The sequence below is a fragment of the Bradysia coprophila genome, unplaced genomic scaffold (genome assembly GCF_014529535.1).
Source record: "Bradysia coprophila strain Holo2 unplaced genomic scaffold, BU_Bcop_v1 contig_151, whole genome shotgun sequence".
Classification (NCBI taxonomy): Eukaryota; Metazoa; Arthropoda; class Insecta; order Diptera; family Sciaridae; genus Bradysia; species Bradysia coprophila.
This window is the reverse complement of record NW_023503423.1, coordinates 9,174,775-9,197,903: the sequence shown is the minus strand read 5'-3', so window position 1 is coordinate 9,197,903 and position 23,129 is coordinate 9,174,775. Positions and strand designations below refer to the sequence as shown.

The 23,129-nt window shown below is 37.9% G+C and overlaps 1 protein-coding gene and 1 long non-coding RNA gene across 12 annotated transcripts in view; one reads left to right on the top strand and one right to left on the bottom strand.

Annotated features, from left to right (window-relative positions):
* Window positions 1-23,129, bottom strand: part of LOC119074910 (sodium channel protein 60E) — a 90,818-nt gene that overhangs the window by 1,606 nt on the left and 66,083 nt on the right. For 2 of the 11 annotated variants that reach the window (XM_037181257.1, XM_037181261.1), the window contains 32 exons: window positions 19,054-19,262; window positions 18,605-18,825; window positions 18,430-18,536; window positions 18,053-18,132; window positions 17,867-17,958; window positions 17,672-17,799; window positions 15,361-15,495; window positions 15,065-15,259; window positions 14,699-14,855; window positions 12,814-12,977; window positions 12,605-12,749; window positions 12,449-12,537; window positions 12,235-12,360; window positions 11,926-12,169; window positions 11,737-11,857; window positions 10,418-10,520; window positions 10,211-10,339; window positions 8,772-8,789; window positions 8,397-8,627; window positions 8,175-8,341; window positions 6,571-8,120; window positions 5,278-5,470; window positions 4,555-5,212; window positions 4,183-4,479; window positions 3,958-4,112; window positions 3,729-3,862; window positions 2,204-2,531; window positions 1,183-1,524; window positions 891-1,116; window positions 701-834; window positions 358-639; window positions 2-297 (listed from right to left, as the gene is read on the bottom strand). In XM_037181257.1, coding sequence (XP_037037152.1) covers window positions 2-297; window positions 358-639; window positions 701-834; window positions 891-1,116; window positions 1,183-1,524; window positions 2,204-2,531; window positions 3,729-3,862; window positions 3,958-4,112; window positions 4,183-4,479; window positions 4,555-5,212; window positions 5,278-5,470; window positions 6,571-8,120; window positions 8,175-8,341; window positions 8,397-8,627; window positions 8,772-8,789; window positions 10,211-10,339; window positions 10,418-10,520; window positions 11,737-11,857; window positions 11,926-12,169; window positions 12,235-12,360; window positions 12,449-12,537; window positions 12,605-12,749; window positions 12,814-12,977; window positions 14,699-14,855; window positions 15,065-15,259; window positions 15,361-15,495; window positions 17,672-17,799; window positions 17,867-17,958; window positions 18,053-18,132; window positions 18,430-18,536; window positions 18,605-18,825; window positions 19,054-19,262 — 7,456 coding nt within the window. The remainder of the gene's footprint in view (window position 1; window positions 298-357; window positions 640-700; window positions 835-890; window positions 1,117-1,182; window positions 1,525-2,203; window positions 2,532-3,728; window positions 3,863-3,957; window positions 4,113-4,182; window positions 4,480-4,554; window positions 5,213-5,277; window positions 5,471-6,570; window positions 8,121-8,174; window positions 8,342-8,396; window positions 8,628-8,771; window positions 8,790-10,210; window positions 10,340-10,417; window positions 10,521-11,736; window positions 11,858-11,925; window positions 12,170-12,234; window positions 12,361-12,448; window positions 12,538-12,604; window positions 12,750-12,813; window positions 12,978-14,698; window positions 14,856-15,064; window positions 15,260-15,360; window positions 15,496-17,671; window positions 17,800-17,866; window positions 17,959-18,052; window positions 18,133-18,429; window positions 18,537-18,604; window positions 18,826-19,053; window positions 19,263-23,129) is intronic. The other 9 variants (XM_037181264.1, XM_037181265.1, XM_037181266.1 and 6 more) reach the window with 9 other exon arrangements.
* Window positions 19,465-20,211, top strand: LOC119074913. Its single transcript, XR_005087266.1, has 3 exons — window positions 19,465-19,622; window positions 19,953-20,027; window positions 20,095-20,211. It is a non-coding gene; the product is annotated as an uncharacterized LOC119074913 (long non-coding RNA).

Here is a 23,129-nt window from a genome sequence, read left to right as displayed (position 1 = left end):
CCAACACTAGCGTTCCTATTGATCCGTAAAGCGCTTTGAGCCGAAAGGCCTCGCTCTAATGGCGGTTTCTTTCGAATGAAACTTGTGGCACGTTTTGACTTTGGCGTTGCGTGTACAACTACAGGCTTATCATCAACGGAAGCAGTAGATAATGACTGTAGTGTACCACTAGGTGTTACTGCTTTTCGTACCACCGATGGTGATGTGAGACAATCATCGACTGCATCTTGGTGTCGCAGGAAAAAGCTGTAAAAACTACGCCTACGCGGTGTTCGGCTTCCACTCAGTTCAGTATCTCTGTAACAACAAAGTCAGAGATTAAACAAAGCCAGTCGAACAACAGAACCTGTTACGAACTTCTTTTCCTCTTCACCATTTTTCACGATATCTGTTGCTCCACCTACCAGCATCAATGGCAGATTCAACCATGGTCCCGCCAATTCACTTAAATCGGACGCATCGGAAGCTCGAGATGATTTACGAGACGAGGCGCGGCTAGATGTAGCCGTGCCTCGACGATGTACTTGAAGGTGCAAAAAGTTTAGAGCCGACAGTTTGCTGTGCCAGCCACCTGGACTGGATGTCTGCGTATTTTCATCTTCCTGTGATAGTGGTGACCGTTCGCGCTCCTTTTTCATCCTAGGATAATGTATAGTAGAGTAAATGCACTGCAGTCCATTATTTCACTTAACAATCGTACCTCAGATATTCTCGCCAGCCGTTTTGCAGTGTTCTTGCTGCTTTGTCTTCTCTCTTCCATATGCGGGTAGACGAAACGATTTCCAATTCCTTTCTGGTTGGGAATTGTTTCTTGAATTTAACGTCCATTTGTTCCTGTTCAAATGTCATTTTGTAACTCTATTCTGACAGCATCGGTTCGCATCTTATACCTGTAATTGCTTAAAGGTGTCGGTCTCCTCGACATGTCCCAGAACGTGTTTTACGAGTGCATGCAAAATGTCCAAGCAATGAATTTTATTACCAGACGATATTGCTAGATTGAACGAAACGAGTGCTACTGTATTGGGCTTTGGTATGCCCAACGGTGGATCTAGCGAAGCTAAGAAGTCGGACACTTGCGAAAAGTGTATAAATTGGGTGGCATGTGGATCATATCTGCGAATTAATTTATTATCAAACGCTGTGCACCGCCACAAACGGAACGGGTGAATTGATAGTTACTTGGACCAACGGATATAAAACATTTCTAAGTCATCTTCAACAATACCAATTTCCTCCTCTTGATGCGCTTGATTGAAATTCTCTAATATGATGGCAATGTACATGTTAATCACGATCATATAGCTAATTATAATAAAACTGGTAAAGTATGTGATTGCCAATATCGGATGTCCGCAATCGCCATTCGCTTGATTGTTGAAATGTGGATCACAATCGGGCCATTGAATCATTAGCGATTCAAGTACATCATTCCAGCCGGCCGATGTCATTAAACGAAATAATAGTTGCATGCTACGGCCGAATGTTTGGAAATTGACCATATCGTCAAGGGCACCCTGAAGTCTAACATGACCAATTTCAAAATAGAATAGAATAGAATGTGAACCAATGGAATGAACGGAAAATCGGAAAATATTTGTGGAAATTCTTGGTCTCGTATTTAATCATGTCGCTGTTTGAGGCCGTTCAGTGAAAGGTGGAATTTGAACGGACTATAGCTTATTAGTCAAGATGTTAGACAGCCACCAAAAAAAAACAATATCTCTGGTCATAGGATGCTGGTGGAAATGGTAGGCAGAGTTTACTTTACTTGAGAGAAATGAGAATTTTCTTCCGCATACATTAAACCAACAATAAATTGAGAGGACCCCATCTAACTGACTGATGATTCTCGACTTATCTGTACCGTGCGGACTGTAATAAAATTAGCAATAAAATTATGGACAGAACGGGCTATAATGCAGGTCGCAAACACATGACAGAGTTTGTTAAACAGACAACAAACGACATCAGAACATACATACTCAATCATCATTCCTTTTTGTCAAATTTTTATTTCAACGTGTGGTGTGCTATAGAATCGGACGCAACGACTCATCTTCCTCTTTCGGAAGATCGGATCAATCAATCGCAAATAAACACGATCGGAATAAATTTCATAAAGTAACTCCGAAAAGAAATGACTGTGCCTGACAACGACACCATTAAATACGCCTGTTAACCATAGATGAGTGATACATACCTAACATGTCCAAACAAGGACATACCGAGTATAGCATAAATGAAAGTTATTAAAGCCAGAAGAGCGCCTATGTTGAACAAGGCTGGCAAGGATACCACTAGTGCAAAGAGCAACTTTCTGATTCCTTTTGCAGCCTTAATTAATCTCAATATACGGCCAATTCTAAAAACTCTAACGACTCTCAATAGTGTCGGGGAAATGGGTAAATCGATCATGATATCCTCCATTAGAATGCCAAATATGGACGCAAGGACTAACAAAAAATCAAAAACGTTCCACGGCACCGTAAAGTAATGGTACCTCAGGCCGACAATTTTAACGATCGCTTCTGAAAATTTGTAAAAAAAAATTGTTTTTTCTTTAGATTGTTTTCTATACAATTTGTGGCGGCTCATGTCACAGATTAGTGCGTTAAATTTCAATCGACGCAGGGCGTATTGTTTGTAAAATTTATGAAATTACGATTTATCGAAACTCGTTAAATAGCTCAAATATTGCGATTTTTTTTTAAAGTTTCGTTAAATTTCTTGTTGATTGTGTAGCTTGTATTCCAGACCGAATGAAACTCTTGTTTATCAAAAGTAATTTATTGTCCCGTACATTCGACCGTTTGACCAGTCATATTCATGGCTAAACAATGAAATGCACGGGACAATAAATTACTTTTGATAAACAAGAGTTTCATTCGGTCTGGAATACCAGCTACACAATCAACAAGAAATTGAAGTATCCACGACCAGCAATACAAGAAATTAGCAAAAAGTTTCGTTAAATTTCACAAAAATTTCAAAATTTCATTAAATTTTGCAAAACTTCGTTAAAGTTCACTTATTTCGTTAACTTTCACAAAACAAGGGCCTTGCAAAGTGTAGCAGGAATTTTTTGGTTTCAAATTGCGTTCATTGCAAGAAAAGTGAAAATTTTTAATTTTTTGTACAAAAGTTGTAAGGTTTAAAGCTGAGCAAATAGGCTGAGTTTTAGGGTTACAGTTCCAGAGCTTACAAAGCATTTGGAAATGCTTTTAGCTGTCGACTTTTGTTTCACTAAATGCAATTCCTATCCGCATATGTAAATTTTCAGAGTTTTTAGGCATTTGCGGGCTTGTAATTTATGATGTTGGTACGACTTTCCAAGTTTCATTTGCCTAGTTACTACGAAAATATATTAAGCGTGTCACAGCATTGCATTAACTCTTCCAATTCCAAATTGCCTTTGCAAGACATTACCAAATTAAGCAATTTTGTATGGAGTGAACTTTAACATTTGAAGTAGTAGATGAAAAATATTTTTTTTGTAACTTATATGACGAGAGACGACTTCAAATATCTAGTTCAACCTATCCGTTAGCGACCATTTACAGATAACGTTTAATGAGGACAAATAAAAGGACACAAGTTTGTGACATGAGCTGAGCCACTCCTTTAACCAATTAGTCATTTCTTAACGCATCTAAATGAGCCCATGTGATGAAGAAGCTATATTGCGAATGAAAACAGTTACGTTCTATGGAAGGAAGTGTAGTTACCTAGTCCAAATACGGTTGTGAAAAATGCATTACTGACTTCTAGTATAAAAAATACGGCATGTGGTTGATTGTAGTGTTCGATGCCCATCGTCAACATATTTAGAAAAATCAAAACAAAAATTGCTATCTCGAACCTGTGAGGAAAATCGAAGAATTTAATCAAACAATTATTAAGTTAAATGGAAACTAAATGTAACCGACAAACTGTTGAGCTACTGTCGAATTATACCTTCTTGAGTTGGACAGATCGTAGAACATCGCTAAAAAATGATTCACCGGCCGCTTGATAACTTTTTGCGGTTTCTTACGACCCAATTTCTTCATTGCCGTATAGTAATGCTTTTGCGATTCGGTCAGAAACATTTCCAGCACACCACCCTCATACTGTGAATTGAATGTTTAGTCTCGCTTTTCGCAGTGAAAATCCCCGCAATCATCCCCCCCCAAATCAAACCTTTTTCTTCAGCATATTAAAGTTGTCGATGATGACACCAATGAACAGATTGAGGGTGAAAAACGAACCGCACACAATGAAAATTACAAAGTAAATGTACGCCCACAGATTGGCCTCTCGTTGCGGCTGCAAATCGACACCCCTCGCATCAACAGCGTCGGCCATTACTTCCATCCAGCCTTCGAATGTAGCCACTTGAAGCAATGCCAGGTAACCCATACCGACATGGTCGAAAGTGATCTTTGAATTGATCCACGTGTAATTTTGCTCCAAACACTGCAGTCGTGTGTCAACCTCCTAAATGAATGATTCATGGTCAGTGTCATGGTTGGGTAAATTTCGTTTTTTTTGTGTGGTTTCGTTCTATAGTACCGTTGTTGGAAGCACCTCGCCTATCTCGTCGACACATTTGAAAAATTTGCCGCCGAAAAATTGCACGCCCATAATCGAAAATATCAACCAAAATACCAAGCAAACCAACAGCACATTGAAAATGGAAGGTATCGCGTACATTAGGGCATTGACAACGATTCGCATTCCTTGCCATCGAGATATCGCCCTCAACGGCCTTAACGCCCGTAATGTCCGTAATGAACGCAGTACCCGAAGATTTTCATTTTCCTCAATTAGCAACGAGAAAACCGATACCTGGATCGAATGCAATGAGTGAAAGAGATGGACAAGATATGAGCAAGCATTTTTGCTTGGACTTACAAAAACGATGATAAAGTCTAATATGGTCCAAAAACTGGTGAAATAATTCTTAAAACCTAATGCCATCCACTTCAGCACCATTTCGATAACAAAAATTAAGCTAAATGCAAAATTGGTCCAATAAAGTATTCGTTTCAGCGTTTTGTTCGAATCTAAATGAATGTCCTCGAAGCACAGTGTAATGCTGGATGCAAAAATCAAAACTAATATAAACCATTCGAACGCCGGCGTACCAACAACGGAAAGCACGGATGTTCGCATTTGTGTCCAGCTGCGACCCCATTTCGTGTTCAAACAATCTAGCCAGCACGGACACCTGGGAGCGATAAATGATGTTGAAAACGTTTAATGTTTAGTGGATTAGCAGGCTAGGATGTGAACCTTTTATAACAATGCTGTGGAAAACAATCGTCTGGTACTTTAGGAGGTTTTTTCCGGCCGAAGCTTGGATACGACATTGGATCTTCGTACAATCCTTTGGAATTTCTACGTCCTCCTACGGTCAGATCATCAACGTATGAAACTAAGCAATGCCATGGACGATCGGTCTGTGTGGCCGGAGCGTTTTTCTTACCTGCGGAACAATTTCAAACGTTTAGTGCAAGACTACGAATTCAGCCTTCACTATCGCTCAAAAAGTAGAGACGAGACACGATATGCATGGTGCGGTTGAATGAACTTCAATTGAGCATTTCGATGTACTTTTGATATTTTTGGATATTACTAGTCTGTTCGGAGCCCTGAACAAGGTTCCACAAAAGAATATGATTTTCATCCGTATCATCGGTGGCAGTGAAACAAATGCCATTCTGTTCATATGGATAACGATTGAAAACTCATTGGGGTTGGGTCAATCGATAGTGGTTGGAATTCTTATAGCAATGGTACAAAAATTCGGTACCATGAATGCAAGAGAAGTCAAGGATACACGCTAAAGTTTAAAAACCACGTGAGTGTTGACGTGACTTCGAGCAAATGTGGGGTCGCTGAGACTGCCAGTACGTCAGAATCAACCCGTTTGATTACGAAAAATTATCATAAGTGCTACTGAGCTACTGTTGGTCTCTACGTAGATGATCTACCAAAATCATTTTTTGGAAATTGGTAGATGTAATGTCCCTCTACTGCTACAACTATTTGTTAGTTTCATCTCTCAAGTATCCACACCTCTATGACTTTTTGAAAATAGTGTTTCTGCCGGCTTCTCTTGCACTCATGGGTTTAAATAAGAATTCCAACCACTACCGATTGTAACCCCAATGAGTTTACAATCGCTCTATCTTTGGACGGGATAGCTTATGTTCCACTGAAACCGACGATATGAATGAAAATAAAAAAACAAATTGCGGAACCTTGTGCAGGGCTCTGAGCTGACTAGTAATATCCAAAGCTATCAAAAGTGCATCGAAATGCTCAATTTATATTCATTCAACCGCACCACGTTTGTCTAAACTAAATTGCAGAACGTCATTTAAGGCTCCGAACAGTTCAGGCTTATCTGAACCTGACCTGGTTATAGTGATCACTTAGAGTAATTACTCTAAGAGTGATCAGGTCGGACCTGACCTGAAACCTGACAGGAATGCCTGAAAATTTGGTTACAGAAATTCAGGTTCCAGTCAGGTTTCTTCGATTCCGAGCCGGACTAATTTATTCAACTGATGATCCACTTACCCATTTTTGATAGTTTTCCTGGGCTCTTCGATTGATCGTAGGATACATGTTTAGGAGTTTCGCCTTTCACCGGTTCGCTTTCCATTAACTTTGTAGTTTCGTCGCATTTTTGTGGAAGCTTCGTCTGATTGTCGCGATCAAATATTAAATGTTCGTAACTTCCGGTGCTCTTCATCGAAATGCTATCCAGTTGCATGTCAGCAGCTAAATACTTTCGCGGCAATTTCTCACTCAAAATCTGATGCGTTCGAGCCGAATGGTTCTCGTCAACCGTTTCATCGACTCGTTCGATTAAGCTAGTTCGTTTGATGCGATCGAAACTGGTGTGGAAGTCGGTTTTGCGGCGCATCATCGGCGATATTTGCGTGTTATTGGTGCTATTACTATCGGAAAATGGTGCTTGCATGTTATCACAGATTTTTCGTATTTCATTGGAAACGCTAAACCCATCGTCGATTTTGTTCTGTTTTTCCAAACTTCGTCGCTTGATTTTGACGCTATCATTGTCGCTGTTCTTAACGCTGCCGTCCACAGTCCTTTGTCGCGGAAGAACATTTTGATTGGAATGAATGGAAGAACGTTTGTCATTACCCAATTTACCGTCAGAGTAATGCGTTTCAACTGATATGTTACGATTCAGCGATGCCGTCGATTTCTTTATTTCGTTCAGTTCCTTCTCGAAACTGGCGATTATATTCTCGAATTCCGAATCCTTCATCAACGGCTCGTGTTCGTCACTGTTGCGCTTGTCGGATTCTGTATTGATCACCTTTCGGTCCACCGACTCACTGATGCTACCACCGCGTTTCTGTTCTAATGCCGAAAAAATTGAACCGGATATATAGCTGAAATTGGACCGGATACTGCTACCAGATGTCTTTCGTCGCGTCGGCAGTGGCGATATTCCACTGAAGTCATCATGCTTCGAATCCAAAACCAAACTGTCCGTGTCCGGATCGATCACAGTGTTGCCGAATCCAACGGTTTCGCTAAAGTAGTTGTTGCTATTGTCAAAGTCATCGCTGAGGAATTGAAAGAGATCCTTCTGTTCGCAATTCAATAGTTCGTCGCGTAAATTCGATTGGGTCATGTATTCGTCATGATCGTTGGATAGCGTATTTACCGATTGATTGCTCGGTCGCCGCGAAAGTTCATCGACTATTTGAATGCTAGTCACGGCTGGCATATCGGTATGCACATTGATTTCTCGGTCAGAAATCGCTTTTTTAACTGTGTCCTGAGGTGAATTTTCGCTTGACTTTGTACTAATTATCGAAATTCTATCTATTGATTTGCGGTAACTGGGCGATCGGGTTAACAACGATTTCTGGTATTGAAGGTATGCCTCGTTTTCTTCGGAATCGGTTCGTCTCAGTAAAGGAGCTTCTGGATCGGTTTCAGTTGAATTCGTTGGACAAATCGTTCGCATTTCAAATGATTCGGCATAAGTGGGCTCATCTTTACTGTCATTGTGTTGAGTGCCAAAGCCCGACGACATTTGATACCGTAATCGTCTCTCGGCATCCATTGCTCGATAGTTCTCGTCGTCGCTAAAACAACTTATTAATTCAAAAGCTCATGAAGTCAATCGAAATTGAAATTACCCGTCGGTGTGATCCTCCGAGTTTTGTTTATTGTTTTCGAGATTCACCAATTCTCTCACTGTCTCCTGACTACCATTTATCGTTTGCAAATAGTTCGTATCCTTCAGCGGTATGTCATAACCGAAATCCGATCCAGAGACCGGTCGATTCATCGATTCCTGGAAATTCTTTTCGTTTAAATTGTTATTCAAATAGGATCACTACATTAGTTACAGCCCCTACCTGGTAACTGTGACGATACAGATTCGATTGTGGAATTTCCAATGTGGTGAGCAACTTCTGATCGACCACATACATTTGCTTCTCATTTCTACGACGGATAATAACCTCGTTTACCAGTTCCTCCAGTTTCGAGTTTGCCTCATTTTCGCTTTTCTCCTTATTTCGCTTCTTACGTACTATCGATCGAATACGATCAAAACTTCGTGCCAATTTCGATTCTTCGCCGACTTCCTGTTCCGTTTTCAAAATGAAAAGATTAGTACTGATGTCGTCATTACATCGAAATAGCAAATTTCTTGCAAATTAAGGCAACTAAATTTCACTACTAACAACACGGCAATAAATTTATTGGAGCAAATAGAAGTCAGTAATTACCTTTCCCTTTTTAAACATCTGGTCGAGATGTGCGTTTTACGTAAAGATAGAGTCGGTGCAAAGGAAACACACATAAAAGAACAAACAACAAAATTTTTCATTATTTTCATTTTCATGCAACATTTATGGTTTGAGGAAGCGTATCATTTTTGGTAGTCGCCAATGCTGCAGAACACCATTTTACAATCGTAACAAACATTTCCAGGCAATTAAGTTTTTTTTTTAAATACAGTAAACGTCGCTGAAATTTAGACATGAATTTGCTTCAGCTGTTTTCCAGTGACGTACAAACAAACCGGCTCTTATGTCCTTATACGGTTTTAATATGTACTACCACCTGGGTGTAACTATTTCACCCGTATAAACAAGTAAAATAACTTTAGTAGCTGAAAAACAACTGAAGAAAATTCATGTCTAAATTTCACTGACGTCGACTGTATTGTAGTTTAAAAGGACAGTTATTTAAAAACAAATCTTCCGAGCACCAGACAGACAAAAAGAACATCTGAGTGATCTGTCTCATGGTTCTTTCTTCTTGAAATCAAGCAATAGGTAAAATGACAAAGTCGGTTAAATTAAGGGTAAGGGTAGAGCTTACTTCCAAGCAGTTTTTCAAGAATGGCCTTTTTAGGAAAATCTAGATTTCCGATAATTTAGAGAACTTATAAGAAAACGACAAGAAAATAGGTCTTGACGTACTGCATGTGATAGAAAAATCAACCCGCAATGGAGGTCATTACAGCGTGAAAATAGATCTGAATTTCAGTTTAAGTTTTGTTGACAACGTTCAACATTGAAACAACTGAAATTGGTCCTCAAGAATTTTCTTTGTTTTTTAGAACCTTTTTCGTTAGATCACCATGGCACCATGGCTATTTTGGTTTCGTTGAATGTTCAATTTGTAGAGCACAATTTGTGCATTTTTGCTTCTTTTTAAAGACGACTATGGCTCTAATGTTGTCATTTCATATCAAATCACGATGGATTATGAATCAAATCTGATAAAACATTTTGTATGGATTGATATATCAATCCGGAGATATTGCCAAGATCAATCTGTTTCAAATGCTTGGCTATATAAAGTTTTAGCAAATGCACAAAATCCAGAAAGATTATATTGAGATTTCCACAATAAATTGCTAGTTCTGGGTGCCATAGTTCAGTGTGTCGTCTCAGACTGAATAGCTCGGTTGTGATGGCAATAATAGAACTAAGAGAATTTTTTTTTATTTTATTTTCATTAGTAGAAGTAGGTTCTTTAAGTGCTGTTGAATTTAAAGGTTTGTTAGTCGGTTGAAAACACATTTAGTTAGAAATCACATATTGATGCACTTGCACACTGAAAACCCGTAACGCCACACAAAATAAACATTAAACACACAAGTCAGAAGGTATACACGCGACAAATATCAGTAGGCAAAAACAAACGACGATCGTACCTCTTTTTTGTTCTTCAGTTCTTCGGAATTAAAACTATTGAGCAACAAGGCCAAAAACAAATTTAAAACCATGAAATTGCCCATAACCAATGTGGGTAAAAATATTGCAAAGCATGTACCAGCTCCTTCCTGCGAAATTGTTGTCAATTGTGTTGCATTGTACATCCAAAAAGGAAGAAAACAAATGTTTAAATCAAATGACATTACCTTTTCCTCGGCCCTCATGCAATCCCATAATGGTTCGATCCATTCTCCGCATAGAATGCGAAAAATCATCATGAATGAATGGAAAAAATCATTGAAATTCCACCTGGAAGAAAATTACGAGTTTTATATTATCGCTCGTCTAAACGAGACACGCAATCGGCAATCCTTATCTACAATAGTCGAGAACGTAAATCTTCTTCACTAGAAATATTGGTGACTGACAGAAACAGCAGGATTTCTTTTCTAAGTTTACGCTTTTCTCAAAATTTGTGAATCTTCTCAAAAACAAGAAAATTCGATAAAATCATTAACCTGTCACATTCATCTGTTATCGATGATGACAGACTCTGGGTAATAGGGTCAGTTATACAGTAAAATGCATGTTAAAAAAATTGAAGTAAAAGATTTGAAATCAACCGATTAAAAATACTTTGATGGATGGAAGTAATAGACCCGAGGGATTCTTCTGAAAAACAGAAGACCGAAATCGGACGCATTTTCTATTAGAATTTGTTATACGTGCCCAGTAAGGTATTAGACCCCAGAAGCCAAAACCAATTTCAAAAAAATTCTTCGAAGCTTGTGTGGCTAGTGTGAGGTGATCAAAAACCGAAAACTTGCACTTTTCTTACAAAAATTTCTCCAGTTACACGAGCCTTACAGGGTCTTGTGAGGTGTCATTAGAAAGGTAATTGCATGTACTTCTGGAAACAGGATCTTATTGGGTTTAAAATTCATCCACACTGAGATATATACAGTTGAAGTTTTCAACCGAAAAAAGACTGAAAACTTACACTTTTCTTACGGAAATTTCTCGAGGTACACGAAACGTACATGGTCGTGTGGGGTGTCATTAGAAAGGTAAGTCGACGACTGTAAGATTTATGAAAAAGAGACAAATCGAAAACGTTTCGAGAAAGGTTTCTCAAATTTTCTTGACTTCCGAATTTTGGCAATTTTTGTCAATTAGTTTATTTGTACCGTTGAAGCGTAGCATAACATTTGAATGAATTGATCTATTCTCTCATGCATCTATTTCAGCGTAAAAACTCTTTTAGGCACAGCATTGTTAATCTGTTACGGACGGCTATCATCTGTTATCGATAGCTACTTCTGGAATAAACGACAAGTTTTGACTAATGCTGCCTTATATATCAAATGGAATGTTTAAAAAAATGAAGTAAAAGATTTAAAAATCAATCTCGCTCAGATCAAAATGTAATAGATCCGATAGTAAAACCGCTGTATTGGCTTACATTGGCTTTCATTGTATACTCATTTGTATTCATTAATATCGTCAGTAATGAAAAGGAACTTACCGAGGCACAGGATCCGGATAAAATTTGTCTGGTGTGTAATCTTTCGAAAACAATTGCATACCAATAACAGCGAAAATATAGATAACAATAACTAAAATTAACGTTAAGTTTCCAAGAGCACCTGAGGGAAAAGAACAATTTTTTTGTGTGAATAAAAATTGCAAAATGAAACGTTTGATTCAGCCTCACCTATAGTTTGTTCCAATATTTTCAGTAGCACTTTCATTGTTGTCCATGATCTAGCCAACTTAATGACCCTTAGGAGCCTAAGGCCGCGCAACACACTCAAACCTTCAACTAATTCGAATATAATATCCAATAAGCTAGCAGATACTATGGCGAGGTCGAAAATATTCCAGCCGCATCGAAAAAAGTCTTTCGATAGTGCCATCAATTTGATTATACATTCGAATGTAAATATTGATGTGAACACCTGTTTGACGAAAATTTGGTTTTCAGTATCAGTGCCTCAAACGGACATATCACGTGGAAAATTACTTTGTTTCCTATATCTAACGCTTGACGAACGCTCTCACTCATTCCATGGTGTTCTAGTGCAAGGAACAATGTATTTAAAACGATGCATAACGTAATGCCTAGCTCGAATAACGGATCTTTTACGACCTGTAATATTTAAGGTTTCTCATCGTCAATCGAATCGTTCAATATGTTGAGTTGGTTAACAGCGTCAATAAATATCGAATGTACTTACTTTGTACAAATAATCCTGGAACTGTAGCCATCCTGCGTAGTCGACGCAGCATTGAACACATTTATCACAATTGCGATCGGGAAGATCATCTGAAGCAAGAAAAATATTCCGTTTTCAGAATCAACCAGCTATCCGTCCTAAGCGCCAATAACTCACCTAGCACCACTATTTGTGACAAGTATTCCGGATGTAATGCATAAACGTTGTGCTTCTTTAATTTCGCTAGATTTCCATTGCATTTGATTAACTTAATTTCGCGCGGGGATAGAGCAATAGTTACTGGTGTCATATCACGTTGCAACTGGAATGTTCAGTTTTCTGTTTTTAGTATTAAATCAGACTGGAACATTATGCGCATGCTATACCTCTACAGTAGATGCATTGACCAATTCAGTATTTGTATTATCTTGATCATCATGATCGTCGACCACACCAGAATCGTCCAATGACGACTCACGATTGATACCACCTTCGCTAGCATTCGAACTTGCTTGTCGACTCGACGATAATTGACGTCGAGTGGTGGATCCTGGGAGTAAAAGGTCTGTCAGAAACACCTCCACAAACATCACATTCAAACATCTGGGATTTGAGTAGCGAAAAACATTACAACACATTAAGAAACCGTACACCTATTAGTTTCCACGACAAAGCAGGGACTATTTTTGTGAAACCGTTTTCTCATATTTTCATGAATTTTCGCACATTTTCCTTAATTTTTCTAAAAGATATTTTTGTGAGGAAAAATGTAGAAAAATTCGGGAAAATGTTTTCCCAAAATCAGTCCTTGCAAAAAGGTGTTGAGTCTTCGTCAACTTCCGCCGAAAAAGGTTTTCGAAATTTAGATTTCGATATTTAGCCTTTTCAAATATTTTGAAAATCTTTGTCGACCTCACATTGACTTTGAAGTATAAGAACGATATTAAATTAGACCAATTTATGTCCCTAATCATATGTTTCTTTAAATGGATACACTGTGCTTACTGCAGACGCTTTCGAAATGTTTTGGAAGCGACTTTCCGTGTTAGACTTATACATTTTTCTGTCCGTTACTAACGTGAGAAGACAGAGGCTCTTGTAGAAGAGAAACGTTGACCATTGATTTGATATCTTCGGATATTATTAATAGCCTGGAGCTGTAAACAAGGTTCAACAATTTTTTTCCCCTCACCATGTGGTGCATTGGAGCACAGGACACTCGGGTTAGGTAGTGATCCTATTTTTTGTTTACCCTAACGAGTCTTCATCAGCTTCAATCAGCTTCGATCCATAGAACCAATTTGTTGTCCCATCACCAACCCTGGACGATCGCAGTCTGAATCAGTTCGCCACCACTCACTTCGAACCCTAAGTGCCATCGTGCGGTTGAACGTGAAAATTGTTTTTGAAACCTTGTTCAGAGCTTAATACCATTCAAAACCGCATTAAGCCCCTCTCTTCATTCAACCGCATCGTGAGTTAAAAAATACCGCTTTAGCAAAGCGACACAATTGACCGTAGGTTGTGTGAGGTTTCAGTGGTTAGAGATTGACCCAAAAGCGTCTAGGGAACAGTGATAATTAACACACAAAAAACCGCTGAAATTGAGCTTTCAGTCACCCTTCGTTATTGACTTTGCCGAGCATTTCGAGCACATAAAATCTCTGCACAGTTCTTGTAGCATAAAATACGCTTTTAGTAAGCAGAATAGACAGACACAAAACCATTTATCTCGACAACACTGGGAAAAAGAAACAACCAACATTCACATTAGGTAAACTGATATATAATGGTAAATTGAATAAAAGCGGGAGCGGGATGTTATGTGTATGCTATTTATCCACTTCAAAAACAAGCCGTGCTTTTAAAACTGATCAGAACCCATAATCATCACACACAAGTGTTTATATAGTAGAGAGATGATGATGCATTCAATAAAAATCGTTTCGGAAATACTTTACAACAACACAATCAACTAGGATTCGTTCGGATCAAAACTAAAGTGAGATGGAAAAGGATGTTTTAAAGTCTATATTATAATGTACACTTATCACCATACACACAGAGAGGGAGAGAGAAACGGGGGGATGAGAAAGGGTTTCAAAAAATTTAATATTTACATCGATATCCGTCCTGTTACTGTCATGTAGGAATGACATGCTCTAAAATTTTGATTTATTTTTTGTTTGTTTTGTGTGTATCAGACAGTAAATCGTTCAGGGAATATTTAAAGCAGACAGAAAACACACACTTTACATTAGTTACACATACCTAAAGGATGCAATGTATTAGGATTTTGGGTTTGATTGGGAGCACCTTGACATGTTAATCCTCGTGTACGTTGTTGAACTGGTGCTGATGGTGGCGGTACGCGAACGGTTGCGTTTGGACTGGGAAGTGGACTCGGTGTGACCGATCTACTGTTTGTCTGAGAGTGAAGAAGAATAATTGTATGATGTGGTTTGAACAGGTCTTTGTTTTGGGAATTGGAATTCCGAAACATTCTGAAAACTCAGAAAGATTCTGAAAAAGTTCCAAAAATATTGCGGAATTTTCAGGATTGTTCGGATTTCAAATTCCCAAAAAAAGGCCCTGATTTTGAACAGTTTGACTGTTTCACCGTTTAAAATATTCTACCTGATTGTTGCCGATGCCTTCCTTGCCCTTTTTTCTTCGTCTCGTTTTTTTGCGCGAATAGGATGCGAGCAGTACACCTTTTCGAGAATCAATTTTCTTTTTGTAATTTTTGTTCAGTTTCTTTACATTTAGATTGGACGGGTCGAAACTAAATGTTGAGTCATCTCTATGATCCAGTAAGTCTTTTTTTCTTTCCTAAAAGGGTTTTTTACATTTTTTTAAAAATAATTCTCAGCTGAATTTCAGAAACAGTTTATCGACGACTTTGTCACGTTTCTGTGTACGAAATGACTTACCTCTAATGTTATTTCTGCTTCCTCCTCATATGCGAGCGCCACTACGGCTAACATCAAATTGATTAAATAAAATGAACCAAAAAATACGACCACAGTAAAGAACGACACACTCATCGGTCCGGATGTAGCAAGTACCTAAGAGAAAGAGATTTTCTCAAATTGTTTTCGACGAAAAATTACATTCGGTCGCTTCCGAGCAGTATAGCTGGAGCGAAGCGTTGAGACACACTTTCTCCTCTTCCACCGACAAAAAGGGTCGAACAAGTGGTCGAATATTATTCGTCTGTCTTCCACTCCGAGGACCCTGACCCGATTTAAAAAAAATAGATTGGATAGCCAATCATTTTGAAAAAAATGCCCAAACGAGAGGCATGCCACTTGTACTTCGTACGGGGCTAAAAATTCTGGACAGTAGCAAGAAAAACTACCGATAAATTAATAATTTTACGACTATTCATCGGTCAAATTCCATTTTCTATCGGTAGTTTATTACTTTCTATCTGTAGTTTATTATTTTCTATTGGTACTTCATTCTGTTGATTTTTCTTCGATTTCAAATGGAAATTTTTCTACTGAGGGCCTTTCTGTTAATTTTTTTCGATTTCCAATGGAAATTTTTAACTGGGGCCTTTCTGTCGAGCTTTCTGTTAATTTTTCTTCGATTTAGAATCAAATTTCTTCTACTGAGGCCTTTCTGTTAATTTTTTTGATTTCCAATCGAAATGTTTCCACTCAGGGCCTTTCTGTTAATTTTTTTTCCGATTTCAAATCAGAATTTTCCAATTGAGGCCTTTCTCTTAATTTTTTCGATTTCCAATCAAAATGTTTTCGATTTCCAATCGTAATTTTTCCACTGAGGCCTTTCTGTTAACTTTTTTCAATTTCCAATCAAAATTTTTCCTTCTGAGGCCTTTCTGTTAATGTTTTTCGATTTCGAATGGAAATTTTTTCACTGTGAAAATGATGAATTACCTATACAAAATAATGAACTACCGATAAAAAATAATTAATGATCGATAAAACGACCAGTTTATCGGTACTTTAGTACTTTTTATCGGTAAAAAGTTATCGGTAGTTTTGAATATTTTTATCGGTACTTGGGAATTTCGCTATCGGTACTTTATTATTTTTTATCGGTACCGTGTTTATCGGTCATTTATTATTTTTTATCGGTAGTTTTGAATTAATTTATCGGTAGAATATAATATCCCAAAAACTATTTGGATAATTAATCCATTATGTAATCGACTCCAGGAATAAATGACAAGATCTGACTAACGATGTCTTATATATTGATGCATGTTAAAAAAAATGAAGTAAAAGATTGCAAATCAATCTTTTGAAACTACTTAGAACAGATGAAGTAATAGATCCGTCGACAGCAAAACTCCTGATTTGCTTGGCTGTTTGTAATAGGTTAAACAAATTAGCTTCCACGATATACATACCAAATGCTAAGATGTTTTGACTCTCAATTGCAAATTAAGCAAATAAGCAAATTAAAAGAAAAATTCGAAGAAACGCAAAGCAACGTCTAGTGTGATCACCGCTCCGCTCCAATATACTGTGCTCCTAGTTCAATAAACCCGCACATTAAAAACGAAATTTTGATTCAATTAAAATGTCTTAAGCGACTCGAAACCTGTTGTAAAATCCCCATGGAGTCATTATTTCTGTCTAGCTAGGCCGCGACGCCGTCTAGGTGGTTAAAGATCGGCTTCAGTCGATTGACGAGTTTAATAAGACTTTGGAACAAGCCAGATTTCTTCGTCGACCCGACCAAGTCATTTAAAAACCCGACTTTAACTGAAATGAGACATCCTGGAGAAAATCAAGTTCACGTCGAACCTGACCCGTTCGAACTTTAGTATTTACTAAAAATCCAAATTTTCAATGAAAATATTTCCTAAATGTTAGCCGTGAAACTAGTTTTTCGGCTGTCAGTGACAGCCTGTCACCAATAAACTTCGATGAACTTGCCTTGGCATGACCTATAATGTATTCTAGCAAAAACGTTTTTAGAAAATTCTCAACAGTTTATTTACAATAAATTCGCTGGAATCAATGACTAATTTTGCCTACCGCAATTTACAGTAATTGCATTTAAGGCAATTGGATGGGATATATCGACTCACTACTATACGAATCAGAATACGACGACAATCAGTAATCTACCCTTAGACCATGCAGTGCCGTGTATGAACTACGAACAAAAGTTACACAAACGACAATATTCTGATCGATTTTGTGCGGGGGGTATTAAACGACAATTAAAACGAACTCAAATAACAGCTCATCGTGACTATTATACCATATTGTAAACGTTTTCCCAATAATCCAGCGTTATCAGTTGAAACGTTGTCAACATGGACCACATAAAATTATCAAAATTGGTGAAGCCATGATTCGGATTTTCGCCCGTACACAGACAGGTGTGATCTGAAACGAAATGTGGCGAATATCACACACAAAGTCGGGAAATAATTAACCAAAAATTGAAATTTACTTTGTGGACAGTGTCGGGCGCCCGTTAAATTACCGCATAACATGGGATAACCCAAATCATCGTAGATCCAATTTTGGGTGTCGTTTATCCAACTGAAACGAAATGTAACGATCGAGATTTAGTCGAAATGTTAACATTAAAAAATGCGTTTCATGAGACAATCGATTATATGGCCTTGGACCTTACCTTCGCCACTCATCGTACGATGCGTTATAACCATCTGGAAGATTTCGCACGCATTTATTTCGTAATTCGCCCATGTAAACCTAAAAATTACAGTACCTGGTAGTCCTTCCAGTGACAAAATGTCCTTCAGGGATAATTCATAAGTTACGTAAAGCTTTTTCAGTGCTGTCATCAAAATTCAAATCTTAAATAACTCGAGAAATACGCGGCTGGGGAGACAGCTGCAAGTATAAAATCCCATAAGAACTGTCAACGAATTCTTAAAGTTACGAACATATGAGAATTGAAGCCCAGGCCAGGTTTTTAAGATTTAATTTTGATGACAGCACTGAAAAAGCGTTACGTAATTTATGAATGATCCCTCAGAATTGACTTACCTGAAGTGCAAACAGTGCAAAAACCATCAGACAAAATATTGTCAGAGTCATTACTTCTGCCAATTGCTTGAATGAATGTAATAATGCGTTGATAATGGTTTTCAGTCCTAGACGAATCAACACATCAGTTAACACACTCCAAAATGTATATTCTTACCGTTTGCCCACTACACACCTGGCATTATGGAAACAGTCTTTAAAGCTCGTAAGACACGAAATGTTCGCAAACCAGCCAAATTTCCCACATCCATGCCGATCGTTGCATAACCGCTTGTGATTACCACAAAATCCAGCCAATTCCAGGGATTTCGCAGGTAGGTGTACTTGTTCAGAAGGAATCCTTTGGCAATGATTTTTATAACCATTTCGCATGAGTAAATGGCAAGAAAAACGTACCTGCAATTTTGAAAAATGGAATTTTAATTGAAAAATTTGAAAATTTCCAAGAGGGACAGTTGTCAATATTGAGTGAAGTTAAAAGATTTGATTTTCATAAATCGCCTAACAAACGCTGCGAACCTGTTTAAAAACAAAAATTCTTCCAAATTTCAATCATTGTAGCACTCAACATTGATCCATCATCCGAAAATATAAAATTTTGAAACAAAAAGTCCGTAAACTCACTCTGCTTCTTCGATAGTTTCGGTCATTGCCAGAAAACCGCAATTGACCCCAATTGTAATCATTACCAAGTAATCGAAATACTGGTTGGTCGAAATGTAAACGCATACTCTTCGTGTCTGGCTCCACGGTTCAAACAAAAACAAACTATTGGTTCCAGTGAAGCGATGGATGTAATTTTTCCTGAAGCGTTGCGATACAACACAGAAGGTCTGCAAATAAAATGGGAAAATCCGTTAGAATTGAACTTTTCTGATAAATTCACTCGCAATGTTACAAATCAAACAAAAAATAATTCAAAAACAGTGTAACAGTTTGCGCGCATATTATTGTTTCACAAAAATATGGTTAGATGGCGCTAACGGTGCAAAGTATCTGTCAACATTCATCACGCCGAAAAATGAACCTAAAGCAAAATGGCCGTACATCCGTCTCGTTTCGTTCATCTCATCGATGAATAGTCAGCCATAGGTCTTTCACTCGAAGAATATCGAATAGGGCAGACGTGTGCCGGCACAGCCAACACTTAAAACCTTTTCACAAGTACTTTTTCAAGTAAAATGAGAGCTAAGGTAATTGCAATTGTTTGTCGAAAAGTGAATTAAATGAAATGTGACGCTCAGTTTGGTGGAAATGAGTGGAATATTTAGCGAAAATTTCGATTCAATTTAACGCGTAGTGTTTTTGGGTGTTCCGACATTTGGTCGATGCACGTGTTGAAAATTTGTATTTTTCACATTTACCGATGAATGAGATTCAAATTGCGGCTTCTAATCGATTTAGTCGAAATGATAACGTGAAATGTGTTCTGTGCTAGTCGAATTAATTGATTTTTTTCTCACACAAGCTACACCCATAACCTAACATTTTGCTAACATCGAATTTTCTCATTTCGTTTACAGTGGCGTAAGAAGCGTATGCGAAGGCTAAAGCGTAAGCGTAGAAAGATGCGTGCGCGTTCCAAGTAATGAAATGTGGTAAGTTCAAAAGTCTATTAGATCGACAGTCCCGTAAACTAATCAATTTCATTGTGTCAATTTTCAGCTGCGACGCATTCCTCTACAGAAAACGACTTCTTTGGCCCGGCCGGAATGGAATTAAAATATCAATTCACATTATTTGTAGATTAAAATGCAAATAAAATTTTGGTCTGCCGAGAAAGTGAATCTTTTCTTTTTGTTTCCCGAGAAACATCACAATGCGGTAACATGGAGTTTCAAAATTTGTTCGAAAACATCCAGAGGTACGACTTGTCTCGAAAGTGATTGGAATGAATTTGCAACGGAAATAAGTTGTTCGAAATGTCTGTTTCTATGATGGTGGTGCTCGACCATTTTTGCAAGTGAAATGAAAATTTTATGGAAATTTCTGTTCGCCACGATGCGTGCAATCAGTTCACCTGAGTACTAAAATTAGATTTCTTTTCCACAACAATTTCGAATTCGCAACAAAGCGTCCAGAACTCATCAACTGACAAGTGTGTAATTGCGCTTTCAAGAAAATGTTTCTGAAAAATTACAGAACTTCACAGAATGGAAGACTGCGATGGGTCTAGGCGAATTTTCAATGGAGTAGATCAAAAGTTAGCTTAATTAAACCGGTTAGGTTGTGCAGATGGCGATTCTTCTAATATTGTGAAGTCAAAAAATAATATGTCGTCGTCTTGATGGTTGCCATACCATGCCATATATAGATGCAAGATAGAAATTTACATTTCGAGGTACTTCGCGAAACGCATTAGGTGCTACGTTATTTGATGGAAAGTAATTAGCAGAACCCATGAGGAGGCAAGAAACCGTCAAAATTGGAATTTTTTATCATATTAGGGACAAAGAATAGGTTATGCAGGGAAAACTAACATTGTACTGCGAACGGATAACAAATTTGTCTTACTTCGAAAGAAAATTAAAATTTAGTCATCCATTGAAGTACAGTCGCAAAGTTTGAGCTTCACACCTTACACCACACCACGTGAAAATGTTAAACAAACCGTGTCCCACAGGACCATCTATCGTTAGTCACTCTGTAACTGTACGTATCTCGAAAACTGCTATTATAGCCCAATGTAACTGATGCTGATTGTGATTCCGCGGTTTGTAAGAAATGAAATCTCACGCTAGAATTGGTGGTTAAACAATTTGCGCTAAATCATCACGATTTCAGAAAATGCAGGTAACTCACTTTAAGTTACGCGTGGTGTGTAGTATAAATAACATGAGCTGTGAGAACAGTACCTATAATTAGTCTATTTACCCGTTTCGGTAGTTTGTCGAGTAGCTTTCAATCAGTTACATCATACTCGTGTGGAAATGTGTAATGCGGTATTTGTTGTGGTATGTATTTAATTGTGGGATATATTTCGTTCAACAAAATTAGAGAATCGAATCCGGATTCCGCAAGTGCGATAAAGGATTTTCATATATTTTCCGCATTTGATGATTTCGACATGATATATAGAGGCGAGCGAGCGAATTTTTTATAGCCTAGGTCGATAAGTCTCTTCTTAAAACAACTGTTAGCTCGACAACCTTAACAACATAATACCACGTTGATTGTTGTTCATTAGAAATCTAAGTTGAGAAACAAAATGCAAATCGTTACAGCGATTCAGAGTGTAACTAGACTCATGACTAAAGGGATAAAACCAAGGTAAATATAGTGAGGTAATGGGCGGAGGTAATGCCATTCACACGCGCGGCCTAGCACAATAGTTCGTTGCCACTGACATCTTTTTTTAAAATGGTTGACTAATATTTGCTTGTGTTTCACAAAATGTTGTGCCTATCACAAAACAGATGGCCCAGGTTTCTAAGCAGTTTTGTTATTTTAAAGACAGGGATAGATGGCGTTTATAGTAAACTTTCGTGCCACTGCACATCTGATTCGGTTGTATATGGCATTACCTCCTCACTATATTTATTTACCTTGGATAAAACGATGAAAAGTAGAGTTTTCGTGTCAATTTTGTTAAGCCGAAGCGTAGCCGAGGTCAATCAGCACACGAAAACGAGATTTTACAATTATGAATCAACAGCAAAGGTACTAATAAGTATGTACGTAGTGAAAAGCATTGCTACAGAAAACGGCACTAAAATTTTAGATTCAAAAGTGCCGCGTTTTAAATCTTATACCATCACATTTGTATAAGATAAAAGATATGATAACCATACCATAGCACTGCTCTCAGCATAAACACTTCAACTCGCTAGTCAAGCGTCAAAAGACTCCAATTTTCGATATATGGATGCGTGTACAATTGCATCAAAGGCTCCATACCAGATCAAAAACATTTATCTGTCAAAAACGGTCCCTAACATCCGCCGTTTTCAAAATTCTTCATACAAAATGTAAAGAAGCGGCGGCTGTAAGGGACCGTTTTTGACAGATAAAATATGTTGAACTTTTGCCTGGTATAGAGCCTTTGATTGCATGCATTGCGTGTATTTTAACTCACACCAAGAATGTTTGACTCCACTGCCGTAACCCTCTGCTACTTTACGTTTTGCCGATTAAGACGACTTAATTGCGGTTCAATTTTACAAGGCGAAGATGAAAAAGTGTATATTTTTAAGAAAGAGACTATTTTGCGCATTTATGTGCAACATTTTGTATGGAATGTGAAATCGGAGATAGTTACCGATATCGATATGATTCGATGATGATGAAAAATTCTTGCAAAATATTGAAGACTTGACATTCAATTTAATCGTGTTATCGAGCTTTACAATCGGCAATTATGAGATTATTATCCTTTATTGCGGGAGGAGTAGCGGGGAATAGTTTTAAATAAAAAGCGCTCACTTCGTTCGGGCTACAACTAGCGAAATTGGCTAAAATCAATCGTCCAAAACAGATAAAATAACAATTAGTTGACTCGTTTGAAATGGGCACGGCAGAGTAAAATAAACTTTAACTTTACTCTCTCGTGAAATGGGTCATTTCCATACATCCGCAAAATTTCTTGAACTCATAGCCAATTTTCATACTATGAATAGTATTTTGCATAACAAGGGGCGAAAGTAAAAAAATTCAAACGTGTGAAGTTTGCAGCCCGCGCCGCAGGCCGGAAACCCGAGAAA